Source organism: Papio anubis, chromosome 16, assembly GCF_008728515.1.
Source record: "Papio anubis isolate 15944 chromosome 16, Panubis1.0, whole genome shotgun sequence".
NCBI classification, from domain to species: Eukaryota; Metazoa; Chordata; class Mammalia; order Primates; family Cercopithecidae; genus Papio; species Papio anubis.
In genome coordinates, this window is record NC_044991.1 from 10,919,499 (window position 1) to 10,943,585 (window position 24,087).

Here is a 24,087-nt window from a genome sequence, read left to right on the forward strand (position 1 = left end):
CCTCATTTTCCCACAACAGTAACTTGCTTGTTAATATACTCTTTATTGACTTTTGTCCCTTCTTTGTTTTAACTTTCCCGGTCCCTCATTTGTGCTTCTTCAAATCACCGGCCAAATTACTTGCATCCAAGTCTGCCTTTTGGGGTATCCAAACTAAAACATGTTCATATTGCTGTTGAGCAAGTATATTCCTGTTCATTCATTTATTGGAAAGCTACAATTTTTTAGACACTGTGAAATTGAACTGGTAACTTATATTATTGGTTATTTTTATGTGTTTATCATACATATACCTGTGTGTATATGTGTACATTTACACAAGTTTGTATGTGTATCTGTCTCTATCTATATATATATAATCCATACTTTGTTCATTGACAATAGGAATTCATTGTTCATTGACGTTCGTTCATTGACAATAGGAATTGTGACTTCCACTTATGCATACGTCCTGCGTCTAATACAGTCCAGTGTAAATAGTGGGTACTAACAATTATTTCTTGGTGGACCATTCCTATTTTTAGGCTTCAAATACAGTATACATTGTTATACACAAAATCAACATATAAAGTTCATATTAAATAATTTATAAATTAAGACATAGCTAAATTTAACAAACATTTGACACCTCCTATATGCAAAAGCATGATGCAGGTTATAAAGTCAAAATACAGGAACTTAATATGATACATGATAGGCACTAAATAGCATATAATTAAGTGAAAAATGAGTTTATAGAAATATGACCTCAGAGAAGGGAAGGATTAAGATAGAGTGGTAGGCATGATTGGAAATAGCTTCTAGAAGTAGTATTTAAGGAATAGTAGGGTTTAAAAGGATTTAAATAGGCAGAGAAGAGAAGGGTATTCCAGTGTTGGAGTGCAGGGTGGGGAATCAGTGGTAATGGTCAAGAGCCCTGTGTTAACATGGAGAATGAAGCTAAATGGACCTAAATGCTCATGGCATATGGAGTGACAGGGAGAATGGCCTGACTGAGGGTTTGTTTCCTGTTGAGTAGCAATAGAAAGCAAGCAATGGAGGGCCTTTGAAACCCAAGGAATTTGTACTTTCTCACTGACACAAGAGGCAGTTTTTGAAGGATTTTCAAATATAAACTATAAAGTAGTAATTGAATTGGAGAGGAATAATTTGACGCATTGCATAGACAGCAGAGGTGGACAACGGCTGATGGAAGAGAAACCTGGTACAACTTGCTTTCTAGAATCTTCAAGACTCTTTAGCTTTCTGTGTAAGTAAACATTTTTCTCTTTGAAATAATGTACTATGCATTTCAAATCATTATTTTTCATTTGGCTTCTTCTAGGTCAGAGTATTTGATTCATTTAAAAAGTTAGCAACTTTAGCAAAAGACCAAGCAACCAAAAGATTGCAGCCTGTTCTTCCTCAGCTATTGGGAAAGGGGGTGGATAGAAATGGAATGACTTCTGTCTGGTTTGCTTCATTGAATTTTAAGGATTTGTTCATTTGTTTCATTTTAAACTTTTTTCTAAACCTTAAAATGGCAGCCATACAGACAACTTTATGCATCCCAATTTTGAGATTTAGATTAAGTGCTGTGAATATTTTCATCAGAAAGATCTAGTCATTCTGAAATGTCCTAGTTTAATATTGCTAAATTTTAAGATGTTCTTGTTACATATAGAGCAAAACATTTTTGTCCTGTTTTTCTCAGATGTAAAATGAAAGTCAGTGGAAAAATATTTAACTAAAATTCACTTTTAATGAATGCTTTGATATAAATGTGGTGGTATGCAAAGTCCCTTTGAAATACCATAAATCTAGTAATCTAGTATTCTACTAGGAATATATTAGTTTGGGTTTGTTGGGGTTTTTTTTTCATAGAAATGGGGTCTCACAATGTTGCCCAGGCTGATCTCGAACTCCTGGGCTCAAGTGATTTTCCCACCTCAGCCTCCCAGTAGCTGGGACTACAGGCACTGCGCTTGGCTTATATTAGTATTTTTAACAGACTTTCAATCATCTAAATATATTTCAGTCATATGCAAATTAGGAATATTTTAGGAGAGGTTCTTTTCATCTACCTATTTCCTTTCATCATTATTAAGCAGTTAAACTATATTCAGTTTAGAAAAATGAAGGCGTTACTTTTCTTTCATCTTTGTGCTTCAGTTTCCCTTGTACCCAGTGAGCATTCATTGAACCTGTCCTCTGGGAATGGCACTGTTAGGTGCTGGGACACGAAGATGACTCCTTGTAAGGTCTCCTCAAGGAGACTTTTGTCAGGTAGGGGACAAGACTTGTAATAAATGAGGTATGAACTGTTATAATTACTCACAGAGCTTCAAACAGGACATGTGAAGATAGGCAATAATAGGATAGGGTGAGGAAAGAAGAGGGTCAGAGCAAGCTTTAAAGAGAAAGTGATACTTGAATTGAATTTTAAAAGATGAGAGGATGGAGGAAAAATGGAATTTCTGGTGAAGATAGCAATATAAATTTCTTGAACTGTCTAATTCTGTGGTACATACCAGCAGCTTTTTTGCTAAGGCTAACCTCCAACTGCAGATCAAAATGAAAAGGAAGGTTTTTAGAGACAAAGGAAAGTTTCTTTTCTTTAATAACGCAGAGCCCAAAAGTGATGAGGATAGCATATAAATGTGCATTCTGAAGTATTTTATGACATACATCGTGATGTATAATCACTCGATAGTGAATCACACAATTTCTCTGTCCCTTTTGGGAGCTTCAGAAGATAACCTCTTCCTTTGGCCCTCTTCTATCTCATTACGCTTCTCATTTCATGAACACAACTTCATAAAAATAATGGTCTTTCTTTTCATATCCCCGTTCAGATGGAGCTGTTGCAGAGCAAGCCCTGGCGCTGAGAGTGTTCCTAGCAATTTGCATCTAGAAACTTGGACCAGGTCTATGACGCATTGATTCAATAGACATTCCTAGATCAGGCCCACCTGAAGTTTCAGTTTCTTAGAATTCCTTCGTTGTCTCCTATTTGTAATAAATATTGTCTGTTATATTCTAGGGACTATTCTAGGTACTTCGGTGATATTAACCACTAGAATGGACAAAGATCTCCAACCCAGTGGAAGTTACATTTTACTAATTGTCAGAACATCTCTGAAAGATTGTTTCCTTTCTTCCATATAGACAAAGCATTTATTAAACTTAAGCTTCTACCTAAAGCATTGAGTTTCTTTAATGTGCCTTGTATATAGAAACTGTGTGGAAGAATACATTCTTCATTTTGGGGGAGAAAGCTTTTTTTTTTTTTTTGGTAGCTGAGGGTTCTGTAAGGATAGACCAGTATGATGTGGCATATTTTCCCTAGTTTATCTTGTAAAAAAGATGAAAGTTGGAAAGTACTAAAAATATGGTGGTTTCAGCGACAGATAAGTGGGTGAAGGGAGAAATATTTAAAGACAAGTTATTTGAAGCTTTCCTTGCTTTGTGCTTCACTGAGGAGAGAGGGAGAAGGCAGCTACCAAAATGACTAAGGCGTCAATTATAGCTTGGGTGTACTTTAAATAGGCAGAATATAGAAGCATAGTAAGAAAGCAGAAGGGCTAAATAGGAAAGAATTCTGTTATGACATTAAGAAATCCTATTTATTAAAATTGCAACAGATTTGAAATAGAGTATTTTCAGTTTTATTTTTTGATTATAGTTCTTATTTGTTATTTTATAGATGCTGTGCCTACTGTCTCAGAAAATAGTCCATCTGGGCAGACAGATGTGAGTTTGGACAAGAGATCAGATGGTACCCTTACAAATACTGTAACAGAAAACCTCTTGGAAACACCTTTAGAAAAGCAATCAGCTGCAGAAGATCTTAAAACATTGACAATTTTACCAGCATGTTGGTCGTCAAGTAAAGAGGAGTTTATCAGCCCCAACTTAAGGATATCAAAGTCAGATTCTACTTTCCATAACCAGGCCTCTGTAGAAACACTCTATCTCTCTCCCTCATTCAAAATATTTGACCCAGCAAAGGAGACTGTAATCAACAAGGCCTACCAGAAACCACCACAATCCAGCATTCAGATGGATGATAAAATCCTCAAGACAACCACATGGGGTGAGTCTACCAAAAACAAAAACAAAACAAAAAACCTCTTTTGAAGCATTATTTTACTTTTCTCTGCTTTCTGTCTCCTTTTTTGGTTCCCTCCTTTCAGTCTTCATCAGTGATACTAAAATGTACATACCATACACATACTTTTTAGTTGGGAAAGTACCCCTTTTATTAAAGGGCCAATAGATAATTCATCACTGTGGGTTCTGAGTCCTTCATTGAATATATTACCATAAGTTCTGAGCAATTTTGGTACAGACCAAATTAGAAGGAACTAGCATGAAGTAAGTGCTTTCTGTTAGACATGTAGGTTACTTATTAAGAGATTATATGAAAAAGAATTGTTTATTATGTATATTGGTATATACACACACCCCCACATACACACGGATGTATGTGTGCCCTTTTAAAAAGGGCTGTGTACTGATTGCACAAAAGGGGCGGGGGATCTTGTCCTTTTTATAGTATATATTATACATTTTTATATTATAAAGATATAAAAAACATTAAGAAGATTGCAATATTGTTTAGACTGGGTAATAAAGGATAAAGCCAGTTGAGATTTCAGGTTATTGGCTGTCAGTTACTACATCCTCCATTAAATAAATATGCTTTCTACTTTAAAGTTTACTAGTAAAATAATAATTTTTTGTTTATGAATTTTTCAAAGACTAAGTAGTAGTGTTATTGGTTTTTACATATAATAGTGCTAACCAACTCATATAAATATAAATTAAAATTTATTTATTTTTATTAGGGACAGCGTCTTATTCTGTTGCAATCAATGCAATCATGGCTCACTGAAGCTTCGAACTCCTGGGCTCAAGCAATCCTTCTGCCCCTCAGCCTTCCAAGTAGCTAGGACTACAGGTGCATGCCACCACACCTGACTAATTTTATTTTTTTGTGTGTGGAGGTGGGGGTCTTGCTATGTTGCCCAGGTTGGTCTTGAACTCCTGGCCTCAAGTGATCCTCCTGCCTCAGCCTCCCAAAGCTCTGGAGTCACAGGCATGATCCACTGTGTCTGGCCAATACAAAGATTTTAATGCGAATCTTTTAAACAGACTCAAACCCAGATCAAAAGTACATATAAATATAAACAATGGAAGCCACCATGTTGAAGTTAAATAAATTTATATTGGTATTAGTAAGGTCAATGAGTAATAAAAGATTTTCCTTGGTGCTCTTTCGAGAATTTTTTGATATTGAATAGCCTAAAGGTAGTAAAACTGATTCTCAGTTTTGTCAACCAATTAACTTTTCTTCTGAGACTGCTGATGTGGAAACCAGTTAGTACTGGTTATGATGGCTCTGATGGCTTATGTGCCTGGCTGTCCCTGGGAAGTGGATACGTTTGGTTCATTTATTTCATGAATACCACAAGAAGATCATTGAAAATACTTTTTGGTTGTTTTGAGTGTACCAAGTACACTTAAAATTTAGCAAGAAGTTCCTCTAAAACTGGTTAACAAGGAGAATTTTTTTGTCTGCTTATAATAGATAGTATTGGTCTAATTCTACTACCAAAAATACTTATTAAATCTAGGAAATTATTAAAAGTTGGTTTGAAGTCATCATCAAACAACCAAGTAGAAAATACATAATAGGTTAAGACGCCGGGGGAAGGAAATTATGAGTCCCTCATTCACCTTAGTTTCCCCACCTTGAGTCATTTGCCAGTTCTCAGAGCGAGATAATAGAAGCTGAAGAAAAATCAGAGGCGTAGGCTTTCCACAGTCTCACTGAGCTTGGGAGACATGGTAGGAGTTTGGGCTTTCAAGGTGTCAGGGACTTGAAGGGCCCATATTCCAGAGGGAGGGAATCACAGAGAAGAAATCCTAAAAATCTTTCTGTCATTTCTTACTGAAACATTTGCCTACTGCTAAGCTACCTGCATTCAGGATGAGATGCCAAGAAACTAAATGGGAAGCGGCTTCTAAAAGGCCAGTGAACTATGCAGAGATTCTGATGATCTTGTGATACAAGGAAACAAATGTCAGAGTTCAGGATACAGCAAATGGTAGGAGTCATGGGAAACACTCCAGGCTTTCCACTGGGACCCCGATAGGCTACACCCTAGAGTATGAGGATGAACGAGAAGTTGAGTAGCCCTCACAAATACTATTAATAAAACCTATTTCACCTAGAGCAAAGTGATTGACTTGTATTCCATCTGCCTTCCAGAGACAATTCAATCCTTTCTTGAGAGCTCTTAAAATTTTTCATTAAAAATTTTGGCTTTCAACCCAAAGTTACCAAGCATACTAGGAAATGAAAAACCGGCCAGAAATATAGGAGAAAAGTAGACAACAGAAACAGATCCACAGTAATCTAGATTCTGAATGTATAAGATAGGTACTTTAAAATTATGATTAATATTAATATGATCAAGAAGACAGGAAAGATGAAGAATTTCATCAGAATACTAGTATCTATTTTAAAAATCAAATGGACTGGGTACAGTGACTCATGCCTCTAATCCCAGCACTTTGGAAAGCTAAGGCAGGGAGATTGCTTTGAGGCTAGGAGTTCAAGATAAGCCTGGGCAACATAGAGAGACCCCATCTCTACAAAAAATATATATATATTAGTCAGATGTGGTGGCATGTGCCTGTAGTCCTAGCTACCCTGGAGGCTGAGGCAGGAGGATCACTTGAGCCCAGGAGGTTAAGGCTGCAGTGAGCCATTATCATGCCACTGCACTTTAGCCTGGGTGACAGAATGAGATCCTGTGTCAAAAAAAAAAAAAAAAATCAAATGAAAATTGTAGAACTGAAAAATACAGTAGCTGAAATTAAGATTCTGAGGGTATTCTTCAGTCCTCATAGCCTGGAGTGTCAGAAGAGAGTTCAGTTCTGGTAGGGAAGCTGGAAAGTTATGAATGAAAACCTAAAAGAGAAGGAGACTCAGAAGGGGCAAACCTCATTATTTGTGTATAAACTCTTCCCAGATTCTTGATTGACCACTAAACTATACATATAGGGGGACCCCAGTGAGACTGACCAGAAAAGAAAATCCTACTGGAAGCCAAAAGAACTGAGATGAGACTTCAGCTTCTGCTTACTGGAGGGCTGACAGTCTGAAGAGGCCAGGCAAGTTATCTTCCAACCAGAACAAAAATCAGTGCTCTTTAGAGGAGTATCACAGAATCCAGACACTTTGCAATGTATCATCCAGATGTCCAGTGTAAAATTTTAAAATTCACTAGGCATTTGAAGAAATCGGAAAGTATGAGTCATAATGAAGATATTAAGAGTCAGTAGAAACTGACCCTTAGATGACCCAGGTGTTGCAATTAGCAGACAAATTCTAAAAGCAGCTATTATAAATCCATTTAAGAACTTAAAGTACTCACAATGAATGAATAGAAAGGGGCATCTCAGCAGGCAAATAACTGTAAAAAGGAATTAAATGAAAGTTCTGGAGCTGAAAGATAAATACTTGAAATGAAAATTTTACTGGAAGGGCTTAGCAGAAGATTAAAAATGAAAGAAAGAGCAAATGAATTTGAAAATAGATCAATAGAAATAATCTGATCTGAAAAATGGAAAGAAAAAGATTAAAGAAAAAGAAACAGAGAGACTCAGTCTTGTGAAACAGTGTCAAGCAGTCTGACATTGATGTAATTGGAGTTCCAAAAGGTGAGGAAAAGACATAGGGTCAGAAAAAATTATTTGAAGAGATAATGCTCAAACCTCTCCAAATGTGTGAAAGAAATAAACTTTCAGATCCAAAATGCTCAGTGAATTTCAAACAGAATTAAAGAAAAAAACCACTACGTCTAGACACATTATAGTTGGACAGCTGGATTCCAGAGATAAAATCTTGAAAGCAGGAAGAAAAATTATCATATTACATGCAGAGGACCAAGAATATGAATGACACCTGATTTTTCATCATAAGCAGTGTATACCAGGAGACAATGAAAAGTCATCTTGTAAGTGTTAAATGACAAAAGCTATTAACCCAGAATTCTATATCTAGCAGAACCAAAAAAAATGAAAATGAAAACAGGACTTGATTCAAGTGAATAAAAACTGATCATCAGGGAATCCATACTACAAGAAACACTGAAGAAATATTTTCAGCCTAATGAGAAATTATGCTAGTTACCTGAATCTACAGAAAAGAATAATGAGCACTGGAAATGATAAATATGTGCATAAATATAAAATACTATGCATGCTTTTTCTTCTAATTAAAAAGTACATGTAACTCAAGCAAAACTTATAATACTGTATTTTGGGGTTTAAAACATATGTAGATATATATTGCAACATAGCACCAAGAATGAAAAGTTCATGGAATTATACCATTGAAAGATTTCTATATTTTATATGAAATAGTACAGTATTAACTATGAATAACTCATAAGTTAAGCATGCATATTTACACTTGTAAAAAGGAAAGTGGTATAGCCAAAGTCCTATTGAGGAATTAATATGGAATAGTAAAAATATATTCGAGCAACACAAAAGAAGAAAGGAGGAACAAAAACAGACAAATGGAAGGCAGAGAGCAAAATAGAAGACCTAAATCCAAGCATTTCAATAATTACATTAAATAGAAGTGGAACAAACTTTCCAATTAAAAGGAAGAGACTTTAGATTGGATAGAAAAGCAAGACTCAACTATATGCCATCTATGAGGGAAGTGCTTTAAATACAAAGACATAAATTGATTGAAAGTAAAACAAATAAAAATATGTACTATGCAAGCAGCATAATAAAGTGGGAATGGCTATATTAATACCAGACAAAATTGACTTCAACCAAGGATTATTACTAAATAAGGACATTTCATATTGATATATAGGCCAATACATTAGGGATGTATAGCAACTAAAAGTGCATATGCACATAGGCTCAAAATAAAGGGATGGAGGAAGATCTACAAAGTAAATGTAAAACAAAAAAAGACAGGGGTTGCAACCCTAGTCTCTGATAAAACAGACTTTACACCAACAAAGATCAAAAGAGACCAGGTGATTACATAATGGTAAAGGGATCAATTCAACAACAAAAGCTAACTATCCTAAATATATATGCACTCAATACTGGAACACCCAGATTCATAAAGCAAGTCCTTAGAGACTTACAAAGAGACTTAGACTCCCACACAATAATAATGGGAGACTTTACAACACCCCACTGTCAACGTGAACAGATCAACGAGACAGAAAGTTAACAAGGATGTCCAGGAATTGAACTCAGCTCTGCACCAAGCGGACCTAATAGACATCTACAGAATTCTCCACCCCAAATCAACAGAATATACATTTTTCTCAGCACCACATTGCACTTATTCCAAAATTGACCACATAGTTGGAAGTAAAGCACTCCTCAGCAAATGTAAAAGAACAGAAATTATAACAAACTGTCTCTCAGACCACAGTGCAATCAAACTAGAACTCAGGATTAAAAAACTCAAAACCCTCAACTACATGGAAACTGAACAACCTGCTCTGAATGACTACTGGGTACATAACGATAAGAGAGTGAAATAAAATGTTCTTTGAAACCAATGAGAACAAAGATACAACATAGAATCTCTGGGACACATTTAAAGCGGTGTGTAGGGGAAATTTATAGCACTAAATGCCCACAAGAGAAATGAGGAAAGATCTAAAATTGACACTCTAACATCACAATTAAAAGAACTAGAGAAGCAAGAACAAACACATTCAAAAGTAGCAGAGGCAAAAGAAATAACTAAGATCAGAGCAGAACTGAAGGAGATAGAGACATAAAAAAACCCTTCAAAATCAGTGAATCCAGGAGCTGGTTTTTTAAAAAGATCAACAAAGATTGATAGACCATAGCAAGACCTAATAAAAGAAGAAAGAGAGAAGAATCAAATAGATGCAATAAAATAAAGGGGATATCACCACTGACCCCACAGAAATACAAACTACCATCAGAGGGAATACTATAAACACCTCTACACAAATAAACTAGAAAACCTAGAGAAATGGATGAAATTCCTGGACACATACACTCCCAAAACTAGCAGGAAGAGTTGAATCCATGAATATAAGACCAATAACAGGCTCTGAAATTGAGGCAATAATTAATAGCCTACCAACCCACAAAGTCCAGGACCAGGCAGTTCACGAATTCACCAGAGGTACAAGGGAGGAGCTGGTATTCCTTCTGAAACCATTTCAATCAATAGAAAAGAGGGAATCCTCTAACTCATTTTATGGGGTAACATCCTCCTAATACCAAAGCCTGGCAGAGACACAACAAAAAGGAATTTTAGATCAATATCCCTGATGAACATCAGTGCAAAATCCTCAATAAGTGCTAGCCAAGCCAGATCCAGCAACACATCAAAAGCTTATCCACCATGATCAAGTGGGCTTCATCCTGGGATGCAAAATTAGTTCGACATATGCAAATCAATAAACATATTGACATATAAAACAGAACCAAGACAAAAACCACATGATTATCTCAATAGATGCAGAAAAGGCCTTTGACAAATTCAGCAGCCCTTCATGCTAGGAACTCTCAATAAATTAGGTATTGATGGAGCGTGTCTCAAAATGATAAAAGGAAGCTATTATTTATGACAAACCCACAGCCAATATCATACTGAATGGGCAGAAACTGGAAGCACTCCCTTTGAAAACTGGCACAAGACAGGGATGCCCTCTCTCAACACTCCTATTCAACATAGTGTCGGAAGTTCTGGCCAGGAGCAATCAGGCAGGAGAAAGAAATAAAGGTATTCAATTAGGAAAGAGGAAGTCAAATCGTCCCTGTTTGCAGATGACATGAGTGTATGTTTAGAAAATCCCATAAGCCTCAGTCAAAATCTCCTTAAGCTGATAAGCCTTCCGGCAGTCTCAGGATACAAAATCAATGTGCAAAATCACAAACATTCTTATATATCAATAACAGACAGAGAGCCAAATCATGAGTGAACTCCCATTCACAATTAGCCGAGGAATAAAATACCTAGGAATCTAATTTTACAACGGATGTGAAGGACCTCTTCAAGAACTACAAACCACTGCTGCTCAAGTGAAATAAAAGAGGACACAAACAAATGGAAGAACATTCCATGCTCATGGATACAAGAAGAATCAATATATCGTGAAAATGGCCATACTTTACTTAAAGGTAATTTATAGATCAATGCCATCCCCATCAAGCTACAATATTGACTTGCTTCACGAATTGGAAAAAACTACTTTAAAGTTCATATGGAAGCAAAAAGAGCCCACATTATAGGAACAGTAGTCAAAGAACAAGCTGGAGAGGCATCATGCCTGACTTCAAACTATACTACAAGGCTACAGTAGCCAAGAATAGCATGATACTGGTACTTAAAACAGAGATATAGACCAATGGAACAGAGCAGAGCCTTCAGAAATAATACCACACATCCACAACCATCTGAACTTTGACAAACCTGACAAAAGCAAAGAGAATGGGGAAAGGATTCCTATTTAATAAATGGTGCTGGGAAAACTGGCCTAACCATATGTAAAAAAGTTGAAACTGGATCCTTTCATACACCTTATACAAAAGAGAATTAATTCAAGATGGATTAGAACTTAAATATTAGACCTAAAACCATAAAACCTAGAAGAAACCTAGGCAAAACCATTCAGGACATAGGCATGGGCAAAAAGACTTCATATCTAAAAACACCAAGCAATGGCAACAAAAGTCATAATTGACAAATGGGATCTAATTAAACTAAAGAGCTTCTGCACAGCAAAAAGAGCTACCATCCAGAGTGAACAGGCAGCCTACAGAATGGGAGAAAATTTTGCAATCTACTCATCTGACAAAGGGCTAATATCCAGAACTACCGAGAACAAACAAATTTACAAGTAAAACAAACAACCCATGAAAAAATTGGAAGGATGAACAGACACTTCTCAAAAAGAGACATTTATGCAGCCAAAGAGACACAGAAAAATGCTCATCATCACTCGCCATCAGAGAAATGCAAATCAAAACCACAATGAGATACTATCTCACACCAGTTAGAGTGGCGATCATTAAAAAGTCAGGAAACAATAGGTGCTGAAGAGGATGTGGAGAAATGGGAACACTTTTACACTGTTGGTGGGACTGTAAACTAGTTCAACCATTGTAGAAGACAGTGTGGCGATTCCTCAAGGATCTAGAACTAGAAATACCATTTGACCCAGCCATCCCATTACTGGGTATATACCCAAAGGAATATAAATCATGCTGCTTAAAAGACACATGCACATGTATGTTTACTGACACACTATTCACAATAGCAAAGACTTGGAACCAACCCAAATGTCCATCAGTGACAGACTGGATTAAGAAAATGTGGCACATATACACCATGGAATACTATGCAACCATAAAAAAGGATGAGTTCATGTCCTTTGTAGGGACATGAATGCAGCTGGAAATCATCATTCTCAGCAAACTATCACAAGAACAGAAAACCAAACACAGCATGTTCTCACTCATAGGTGGGAATTGAACGAGAACACTTGGACACAGGAAGGGGAACATCACACACCGGGGCCTGTCGTGGGGTGCGGGAAAGGGGGAGGGATAGCATTAGGAGATATACCTAATGTAAATGACTAGTTAATAGGTGCAGCACACCAATATGGCACAGGGAGAAATTACACAAATCCGCAGTTTTAATTTGAGATTTTATTATTCTCAGCAATTGATAGAACTAGGCATAAAAATCCATGAGTATGTAGAAAGTATGAATAACTATTCAAAAACCTTAACTTACTTGAAATCTCTAAATCACGACATCCAACCACTGCAGAATACATTATTTTTCTTTTTTTTAACATTCTTTTTCAAGTGCAAAAGGAACATTCACCAAGAAAGAACACGTACTGCATCATTAAAAATACAAAGTATTTTGAAATAAAGTGTGGTATGAAAACAAAAAGTAACAATAAATTTCAAAAGACTGAAATCTTAAAAAGTATGGTCTCTGGCCATAGTAGAATTAAATTAGAAATTGATAACAATGAAATACATAAAAGAACCCCAAAAATTTGGAAATTTAGCAATATGCTTCTAAATAATCTATGAGTCAAAGAAGAAATCTGAAGAGAAACGAGAAAATATTTCAAACAATGATAATGAAAATCAAAAAATGTGAGATGCATCAAAACTAGTAGGAAATTGCTAGAGGGAAAATTATAGCTTGAAGTGCTTATATAAGAAAGGAAGAATGCCTTAAAAATCAGTGTTAGAAGGTTCTAACTTAAGATGCCTGGAAAAAAGGAACAAATTAAGCCTAAAGTCAGTAAAAGGAAGTAAACAACAAATATAGGAATAAATGAAATAAAAACAGATTAAAGGTGACTCTTTAAAAAGGTTAAAATTTATAAACCCCTATTAAGACTGATTTAAAAAAAGATAATTACAAATTACCAATTCTAAGAATTAAAGATAGTATATAACTAAAAAACCTATAGATACCAAAAGATTATGAGAGCATATTATGAACAACGTTATGGCAATAGATTTGATGCCTTAGTTGAAACAGATAAGACAGCTGGCTAAAACTGACCTGAGAAGACCTTTGTGTTTGTCAAATAAGCTGGGGGAAAAAGATGTATAGATACAGACACACACACACACACACACACACACACACACATATATTATCAAAAACACATCACAGAGCAAACCTCAGTTCCCTATAGTCTTACTAGTGAATTCTAAGAAAGAAGTAATGATAATCATATGCCAGTTTTTTCAGAAAGTAGAAGAGGAAGGACTACCCAACTCATTTTATGAAGCTAGCATAATCTAATGCCAAAATCTGACAAAGATATTACAAGAAAAATAAATTATAGACCAATATTCCTCAAAAATTTACACAAATATAGAAATCCTTAATCCTTAATATTAGCAAATCAAATCCAGCAACACAGAAAAAGAATAACACATCATGACCAAGTGGGATTTTTCCTAGAATTATAAGGTTGGTTTGACATTTGAAAATATGTAACTGTAAACTACCATATTAACAGAATAAGATGGAAATGACAAAATTATCTTGATTCATGCAGAAAAGCATTTGGCAAAATTAGACACTCATTTACAATCTTTAAAAAATTTAAGCAAACTATGAATAAAAGGGAACTTCCCTCAAGCTGATAAAGGGTATATATTTTTAAAGGGTATATATTTTTAAAGGGTAGACTTTTTAGGCCAGATGTGGTGGCTCACACCTGTAATCCCAGCACTTTGGGAAGCCAAGGCAGGAGGATCAGTTGAGACCAGGAGTTTAAGATCAGACTGGTCAACATAGCAAGACCCCGTCTCCACAAAAAATTTAAAACATTAGCCAGACATGGTGGCATGCGCATGTAATCTCAGCTTTTCAGGAGGCTGAGGTAGGAAGGTCACTAGAGCCGAAGAGTTTGAGACTGCAGCGAGCTATGATTGCCCCACTGCACCCCAGCCTGGGCAACAGAGCAAAACCCCCATCTCCAAAATAAATAAATAAATAAATAAATGTTTTTTTAAAAGCCCTAATATGTACTGCTGACATAATTAATGATGAAAGACTGAATGCTTTACCACTCAATCAGCAACAAAGAAAGGATGGCTGCTGCCACTGCTTTTATTCAACATTGTATTAGAGGTCCTAGGCAGTGCAGTTAGGCCAGAAAAAGAAATAAAAGGAATAGGTATTGGAAAGGAAGAAATTAAATGTTTTTATTCGAAGATGATATAATTATCTGTGTAGAAGATCTCAAAGAGTTTATCAAACAGGCTACTAGACCTACTAGGCGAGTTTAGCAAGATTTCAGGATACAAAGTTAGCATAAAAAAATGTATTGTCCCAACCTGGACAACTGTATTAGTCTGTTTTCACGCTGCTATAAATAACCAAGACTAGGTAGTTTATAAAGGAAAGAAGTTTAGTTGACTCACAGTTCCTCATGGCTGGGGAGGCCTCAGGAAACTTAGAATCATGGTGGAAGGAGAAGCAGGCACCTTTTTCACAAGGTGGTAGGAGAGAGAGATGAAGGAGGAACTGCCAAACACTTATGAAACCATCAGATCTCGTGAGAATTCACTCACTGTCATGAGAACAGCAGGGGAAACCACCCCATGACCCAATCACCTCCCTCCCTTGATGCGTGGGTATTACAATTCAAGATGAGATTTGGGTGGGGACACAGAGTCAAACCATATCATCAGCATAGGGAGACCCTGTCCCTATTTTTAAAATTTTTAATTTTTTTTTTGAGATGGAGTTTCGCTTTGTCATCCAAGCTGGAGTGCAGTGGGGTGATCTTGGCTCACTGCAACCTCTACCTCCTGGGTTCAAATGATTCTCCTGCCTCAGCCTCCTGAGTAGCTGAGATTACAGGCACACGCCACCATGCCCTGCTAATTTTTGTATTTTTAGTAGAGATGGGGTTTTGCCATGTTGACCAGGCTGGTCTTGAACTCCTGACCTCAAGTGATCCACCCGCCTCAGCCTCCCAAAGTGTTGAGATTGCAAGTGTGGGCCACTGCACCTGGCCGAAAAATTTTTATTTTTTTTATTTATTTAGCCTGGCATGGTGGTGCACACCCTGTGGTCCCAGCTCCTCGGGAGGCTGAGGTGGGAGGATTGCTTGAGCCCAGGAGTTCAAAGCTGCGGTGAGCTATGATTGCACCACTACACTCCAGCCTGGGCAACAGAGTGAGACCCTATCTCAAAAAACAAACAACAATAAGAATAATAAATAATTAAATAATTAGAAATTAAAACAGTATCATTTACAGTAGCATTTTTTTAAAAAAAAAACAAAAGACACGTAAGACCTCTGCAGTGAAAACCATGAAACATTTCTGAGAGCAATTAAAGACCTAACTAAATTGAGAAGATACACAGTGTTCATGGATTGGAAGATTCAGTATTGTTAAGATGTAATTTTTCTCCAAATAGCTCTGCAGATTCAATGTAGTCCCAGAAGGTTTTTTTGTTTTGTTTTGTTTGTATGTTTTTTGTTTTTGGTAGAAATTGACAAGCTGAATCTTACATTTAAATGGAAATACAAAGTATCTAGAGTAGCCAAAACAATTCTGAAAGCAAAAGAACAAAGTTGGAGGACTCCTACTACCTAATTTCAATTCTTATCCTAAAGCTATAGTAGTCAAAATAGTGTGATATTGTCTCTATAGTACATATATTTTTATATTGTTTTTATCAATACTTTGAAGCTTTTATAAATGTTGGAATATTGACCCTCTGAAATTTCTTGAACATCAGGTAAAGTGATTGGTTGAATAATAGAATAATATTTTCCTCCAATCATTGCTATTGTACTTAACTTGCTTATGTAATTGCTTATTAAATTCTTAATTATAACATTTTAACATTGATTTGTAAAAATATACGTGTGTGTGACCAGGCACCATGGCTCACACCTGTAATCTCAGCACTTTGGGAGGCCAAGGCAGGAGTATCACTTGAGGTCAGGAGTTCAAGACCAGCCTGGCCAACATGGTGAAAGCTTGTATCTACTAAAAATACAAAAATTAGCCAGGCATGGTGACACACCTGTAATCCCAGCTACTCAGGAGGCTAAGGCAGGAGAATCCCTTGAACCTGGGAGGCAGAGGTTGCAGTGAGCCCAATCACGCCACTACACTCCATCCTGGACGATGGAGCGAGACTCTGTCTGAAAAAATGTGTGTGTGTGTGTGTGTGTGTGACATTGATAGGTTTAACAACATTTGACAAATTCTTAATAGGGTGAAATATGGTATTTCTCTATTGATAAATTAAGGCCAAATTATTTCAGAATTGGTCAGAACATGGCTTGGCTCCATGACTGAGGGCCACAATTTGAAAGTTGCCTAGTTCCTCAGAAGAGGCAGCATGAGCCTGATAGGAGAGGATGGCAAAGCTCCCAGTCCTAGAGGGAGATTGGAGAATAAATCAAATGTCCCTTTAAACCTCACCATAAATTCAACCTAGGCTCCTACTTGGATGAATAGCATAGTTGCTGATAGCACAGGCTTTGGAGTGAGACTGCCTGGGATCATAATCCCAGCCCAACCACTAAATGTGCAGCCTCAGGCTAGACACCTGACCTCTTGCCGGTCAGTATCTTCATCTATAGAACAAAGACAATGATGGAACTACCGCATTGAGATACTGTGGGGATTTAATAAATTTACAAATGCAAAGTGTGTGGAGTGGGACCTGGTGATAAGTATAATATAAAATTTGCTATTATTATTCAAGTGTACATATTTTTAATTCCACCTTTAGAACTGTAGAACCTCAGTCCCATCCTAACCCTCAAAATCCTCTCTAGTTGTTTCCAAAAGTACCCAGGAGATTCTCATTTTATGCTCAGGAACAAGTAAATGCCTATCCTTCCAGAAAGGGCATTCCAAGCAAGGGAACGATACAGAGTTGTAACCAAGCAAAGAGATTCTGGGGACCTCCAGTTCTCCATCAAGCAGCTGGAGTGGTTTGATCACTGGTACTCCCCGACTTAAACAGTGGACTGACCAGCGTGTTCGCAAAGCCCTGGGAAGCCTAGCTTCCACCTCTCTAACCAGCCCGGTATTTTCTCAATTTGTCAGATAAACCATCTTGCTTCACCATGGTTGTTCCCTCTGACCAGAACACTCGTGGCCCACCCCTTCCCCTAGTTCGCTGCTACTCATCCTTCAGAGGTCAGCTCAAATATCACTTAAGATTTCCTGACCTCCTAGGGTATTTCAAATCCCCCTAACTGTATGCTTAGTACCCTATAATCATCCTCATCACACTGTCATTCTAGTTGACTGCATATGTACTAAGTTATTTAATGTATTAATATTTCTTCCCAACTGAAATGTCATCTTCATGAGAGAAGAGACCATGCCTGCCCTGTTTGTTATTGCATCCCCAGCAGCAAACACAGTAGCTTTGCACATAGTCAGTGTTCAATATTTTATAAGTGAACCAAAGGCAGCTTAGTAAAGCGGAAGTGGAAAGTGCGCATGAAGAAACGGTAGAGGAAAACACAGGAAAATTAAGCCAGACAGATGATAGGAGCTTTGTGTGCCAGGTTAAGAAATCTGGACTTTAATTTGAAGGCAGTGCTGGTCCCTAAAAGTCTTAAGCTAGGCTAATGACCTTGTTTTAGGCATGAAATGCTGATCTGGCTGGTGAAACTGGAGGTGAGGAACACTTCAAAGGCCGTTGGAGGAAACCAGGTGAGAGGTGTTAGACAACAGAGGGTAAGGTAGAGGGAGACAGCCAGGAGCCTTAGGTGGATCACCATTTGAGAGAGGTGAACTAGAGTCCAGAACTGCAGCACAGACTCACCCCATCCAAGTGGGCCTGTAAGGAAGCAGGAGAAAGCATGCTGATAGAAGGGAGGGAAGGGTTTGTTGTTACTGCCTTTTTTTTTTTTTTTTTTTTTGAGACGGAGTCTCAGCTTGTCGCCTGGTGGCGTGGTGGCTGATCTCGCCTCACTGCAAGCTCCATTTCTCCCGGTTTACGCCATTCCTGCTCAGCCTCCTGGTGCAGCTGGGACTACAGGCTTCTACCTCAACTCCAGTCTGGGCTAGTTTCTTTTGTATATTTTAGTAGAGACGGGGTTTTCTTACCTTACAAGAAGCCAGGGATGGTCTCTGATCTTCTGACCTCGTGATCCACCTGTCTCGGGCCTCCCAAAGTGCTGGGATTACAGGCTTGAGCCACCGCGCCCGACCTCTCTGCCTCTTATTTTTAATAAATAAGATGTATTGAGCCTTTGTGTGCCATACACTGTGAGTAATGGCCTCAGTTTCTTCTCATCAGAGGTCACCTGCCAAGCCTGAGGGATGTGGAGTGGTATAGGGACCATGAAGAGAATGCTTAGGTTTAAAACAGACACTGTAGAGAATGGAAGAAGGAGCTGGTAAGATGCTGGGTGAGCGTGATTGGTGCCACCCTAGTGTGCAGAGGCCTGTGGTTTACTCCAGTGGAACTGAGCAGCCTGGGCACAGGAATGAAAATGGTGGATATTTAAATCAAAATAGAATTAGGGCAGTGGGTGGCAAGCTACAGCCTCTGGGCCAAATCTGGCTCACTGCCGGTTTGGTAAATAAAGTTTTATTAGAATACAACCATGCTAATTTGCTGTTTTTGTGCTGCAACAGGCAGAGTTGAATAGTTGCCTCAGAGACTATATGTCCCACAAAGCTCAAAATATTTGCTATCTGGTCCTTTGCAAAAATGGTTTGCTGACCCCTGGATTACAAGTTAGCAGGTAAGGCAGAATACATGGCAGCAAGGGAGTGGTAAGAAAGTGGTTGAAGAGATGGAGAATGGGGATCTAGACTGGTTAAGAGAGGAGGCAAAGCCAGGCAGGCATTGATAGAGTAGGAGAAAATAAGAAGATTTTCTTTGCATCTGTTCTCTTAGTGAAACCAAAGTACCAATATGTTAAAAAGAATGGGAGAGCTGGAAGTAAGCGAGAAGAAAAGTAATTTTGGAAAACAGGTTTCAGAGGAGGGCAGTCCTGAGTGATGACATGTTCTAGGGACTACTCAGAGGAATGGCTGAAGGTCATTGTGGTGAGGAATTCAAGAAACAGTGAGGCCAGGATGGATGACTAGTCTCCACGGACGGCGTCACTCAGGGTGATGGAGAATAGAGAAGATAGTGTCTGTGTTCCAGTTTTGTTTTAAGAAGTATTTGTTTATGTGAAGGGTCCAGGTCTGGCATTATAACCTCTTTGGAGATAATGAGTTAGGAAAATTTAAAAATTCTTGCATGCTCATATTTTAGTGGATCTCAACTATCAGGAAAGTGAAGGCAGCCGCCTAATACACCTTAATATTTGTACCAAATGAGAGGTATGTATTTGCTGCGGCAATCTCATTTGATCTTGATACTAAATAACTCTGTTCTTGGAACAGCTCATTTCTCCCCCTCAGTTTAAATTTTAAGTTATTTATCTGTAGCTCAAACTATTCTTTCAAGCTGCTAGATACTTGATCATGTACACAAAAAAGCGGGGAGGAAGCTAGTAGATTCTTAGAAGCTAGAAATGGTGGCAGACAGCCTTGATTATATTCTCATAAGCCACAGTTATAGTAAGTGTGTTCAACTACACTGGTCTTGGCTTTCTAATTTTTTTGGAGAAAAAAAAAACACACACACTTTCTCATATTGGATAGTGGTAGGCATTGTCACTGCCTTCATCCTTTTTTCCTATCCAATTGGCTTTTTTTTTTTTTTAAACCATGGTCTTCACTAGTAGTTGTTCTAGATACCTGTTTTTCATTCCACCTTTGATAGTGAAAGAAATCAAACTTGACACACAGACACACACACACAAGACCCATTAACCATGCACTTTTCCTTTTTGTCTGTAAAAGGCTTCAGAGCCAGAAATTGAAGAAAATGGTAGAAAACAGTTCTGCAGAGTGTCTTGGCAAAGCCTGAGTTACTGGTCAGGCTGACTTAGAAGCACTGTGCAGAGTAGAGTTGAAGGCAGCCTTCATCATCCCTGCAGGGAGGCAGCCCCAGCAACTCTTGTAGTATACATCTCCTGCCTCCTGTTTCACAGGCAAAAAAAACCACACCTATTTGATTTTCAAAACTTATACTTTATAGGTAAGTGAGAAAATTCATCTTTAATCCAATTTTCCCAATAAAAATTTAGCATAAGCAATTAAGAGGTTTCCTAAATCTATTATTTTATGTAGCATATTTATAATGACATTAAATTTCCAAATGTTACACTTTTTAAAAAATTGAAATCTAATTAATATGCCATAAAATGCATCCTTTTAAAATGTATGATTTAGTAGCTTTTAGTATATTCTCAGAGTTGTGAAATCATCACCACTAATTCAGAAACACTTTCATCACCTGCTAAAAGTCCTACCCTCATTAGCAGTCACTCCCCATTCTTTCTTCCCTCTAATTCCCATCAACCACAGATCTTGTTGTCTCTATGTATTTGCCTGTTCTAAACATTTCATATAAATGAAATCATGCAATATGTGGCCTTTTGTGTCTGGCTTATTTCACTTAGCCTAATATTTTCAAGATTCATCCATGTTGTAACATATATCAGTACTTCATTGCTTTTTATGGCTAATTCCATTGTAACGAAATATACATATATACATATAAATATAGATATAGCTATATAGATAGAAAAATATAGTATATTGTATACCAAAAAGTATAGTGTATAGTATATAGTATACCAAAAAGTGTATTTATTTCTCTCTATATATATATAGAAGAGAGATAGATCTCTATAGAAGAAATAAAGCTTTCTCTCTTCTATAGAGAGACAGAAATAGATACACTTTTTGCTATTACAAATAATTCTGTTACAAACATTTGTGTAAAATGTTACATTTTTATTTTTTAAGGCTCATTTATTATACACTCTACAAAAGAACAGAGTATAAATGTAGTAAAGAACAAAGAAAACAAAAATGGCAGGCATTCACATTTCATAGCAATATGGACAAAACTTGTCAAGATTCTTTAAATACTTCTACTTTTAACATTTAACAGTCAAAATCAGTTTCTACAAATAATTTATTATCTCAGCAAGAAGTTTTAGAAGACTCAACCTATGTGATTCAAACTATGACTATCTTAATGAAAAAAGTTTAATGTTATCCTCTTTGAAAATCTCCAAATTGCTGGAAGCCAAGTAAAGCAGATCAGTACCAATTTTTAAAAGATTCAAAGACTTTTAATCCTATGACTTCTTAGGAAGTCAAAATTGCTTAGAAAAATTATCCAAAGTATGTATTCATCTTTCAATGATATTAACATGCAAGAAAAAAATATCCGTACATCTAATTATCATCAGTAGCCAGTTAATTGCTGGATCTTCCAAAAAGAGGGACAAGTCTTCTTAAAAGGAATCAAGGCTTTTCAGACCTCTCCACTAATCTATTGCAGTACGTATAGACTTTGTTTAACTTCGTTTAACAGAAGAGAAGATCCTTTGAAGTGTAGTGGAAGACAGGCTGACATATTTCTGTGGTCTCTCCCAAGTGTATCAGCTTTTGTTGCTGATACCTTGGTCAACAGCCTTTGTGCTTATCAGTTCTTCCTTAGTTTACTGTCCTTCTGACTGAGAAATGTGATGTCCAAATGTTGAAGTTTCTGGACAAGAAAATGGAGAAGGCTCCTAAGATCTATTTTCTTTCTTAAATGAATCATCTTTTGAAATGCAAATTTCTGCTTAAGTGCATGAGACGTTAAAGACACCGGATCCCCATATGAATTCTTTCTCTTCCTCTTATGAATGGGTCTGCCACCAGGTGACTGTTCAGTTGCACAGAGCTTCACTTTATTTATGTCCTCTAGAACATCCAACATGTTTAGAACATCTTTATTTCTGTGGCTTTTTGAATGATGACTATACTAGCACCTGGGTGCTGTTTGTTCATTTCAGTAGCTGGATTATCTGAGTCACAAATATTATTAGATCCTAGTTGTATGGGAAGAAAACATGGAAGCTAGAGAGAAGAAAACTGAGGAGGAAGTGGTAGTGGAGGAGGAGAAGAAAGCATTGAACTTGGAAACTGATTTTTATTATGTTAAGGCTCATTATACACTCTACAAAAGAACAGAGTATAAATGTAGTAAAGAACAAATATATATGTGCGACTCCCCACTCAGCTGAACAACCCCTGATGATGGCATTTGTCCCAAACTAATGGGCCCATCATTCAAGCCAAAGGAACTAGAAATTTTTCAGTTCCTGCATTTCCACAATTGCAGCAATCTGAGTGAAGAAAAGTTAGCTCATCTTCAAGGGCACCTATTTTTTTTTTAATTGCAGCTTCATTTACAAGCAGATCATTTTTCACTGGTTTGTTATGTTTTAGAGCAGATGACAGTGGATCCCAAACTAGTTGCAAAGGATGGACACGTTCCATTTTCTCTTCATTTTTCCATATACTATTTTGAAATCTGAGAAAACTGGCTTCCTCAACATTTGCCACACACAAAATATCACCAAAAGATGAAACAATAGATCCAGAATTATCAGAGTCTACAGAGTTCAAGAACTGGATCAACTCAAAATTGTGCCTTCAACAAGGTTCTAACAGAAGCATTTTCCCAATAATGTGAACAGTATTTCTAGTTGATCCATAGTCTTTATTTTCCCAAATCAGCAAAACCTGATCTATAGGAATGCCAGAATATTCACAATGAGAGACACTGATGAAGCAAATACAGAAGCCAATTCAAGGAAGCATTATCAGTTTCTTGGTACCTTTCTCTGAAGCTGGCCTTCTGGCAACTACCAGAATGGCAAGTGGAGGGCATTATGAATCCTGTCTCAGAATCCTCCATTGAAGAGGCACTGATCCTGGTCCAGGACTACACACACATCGACCTGGTGTCTGCTCGCACACCTTGGATTGCAGGCCACAGTCAGTAACGATGACCTCACTGAGCGGTGTGAGATCAACCTAGTGCCCAGCCCCAGAACCCCTTGCTCAGCCAGGGTAACTCCCTAGGAGGCATGGTTGCCTCCTCCTGTTCCCAGCCAACCTATCACTGGTCCCGAGAACAGGACCATTCAGTGTTACATTTTTAACCATGAAACAAAATCAGAATATTTTAATTTGTATGTAGTTAACTTGACAGACATTGTATATCAGCTAGGGAGACTGAAAGAGGTGAATTGGAGAATGACAAAAACTTCTCTGTTTTACAGCGAACTATTTAAAGTGTTTAGTTGACCAAAGACCTTCTGCTTACAGAAAGATTTATATCTCTAGCTCATAAGAGTTTTTAATTATTTCTAGAAATTTATTTTTGCAGCACATTTCTAAATGCTTTTAAAATAGAAAGTTTTAATATCACGATTAACTGGTCCAATATTATTTATGAGTATAATAAGTTAAAGTTAACACATCAGCATTTGCAATAATTTTATCAGTGCTATCTTCAAGCAAGCCCAACATTAATTGGTGTGCATATATCACACAATGAGATTTTAAAATACAGCAATTTATTGTAGCTTATTTCGGTTCTGCTGACTAGACTGTGTG

At 37.2% G+C, this 24,087-nt stretch overlaps 1 protein-coding gene and 1 pseudogene across 5 annotated transcripts in view; one reads left to right on the forward strand and one right to left on the reverse strand.

Annotated features, from left to right (window-relative positions):
* ENTHD1 (ENTH domain containing 1) overlaps positions 1 to 24,087 on the forward strand; it is a 165,418-nt gene that overhangs the window by 118,118 nt on the left and 23,213 nt on the right. For all 5 annotated transcript variants that reach the window (XM_031656283.1, XM_031656282.1, XM_031656281.1 and 2 more), the window contains one exon: positions 3,686 to 4,075. In XM_031656283.1, coding sequence (XP_031512143.1) covers positions 3,686 to 4,075 — 390 coding nt within the window. The remainder of the gene's footprint in view (positions 1 to 3,685; positions 4,076 to 24,087) is intronic.
* LOC110740579 lies at positions 21,400 to 23,157 on the reverse strand (annotated as a pseudogene).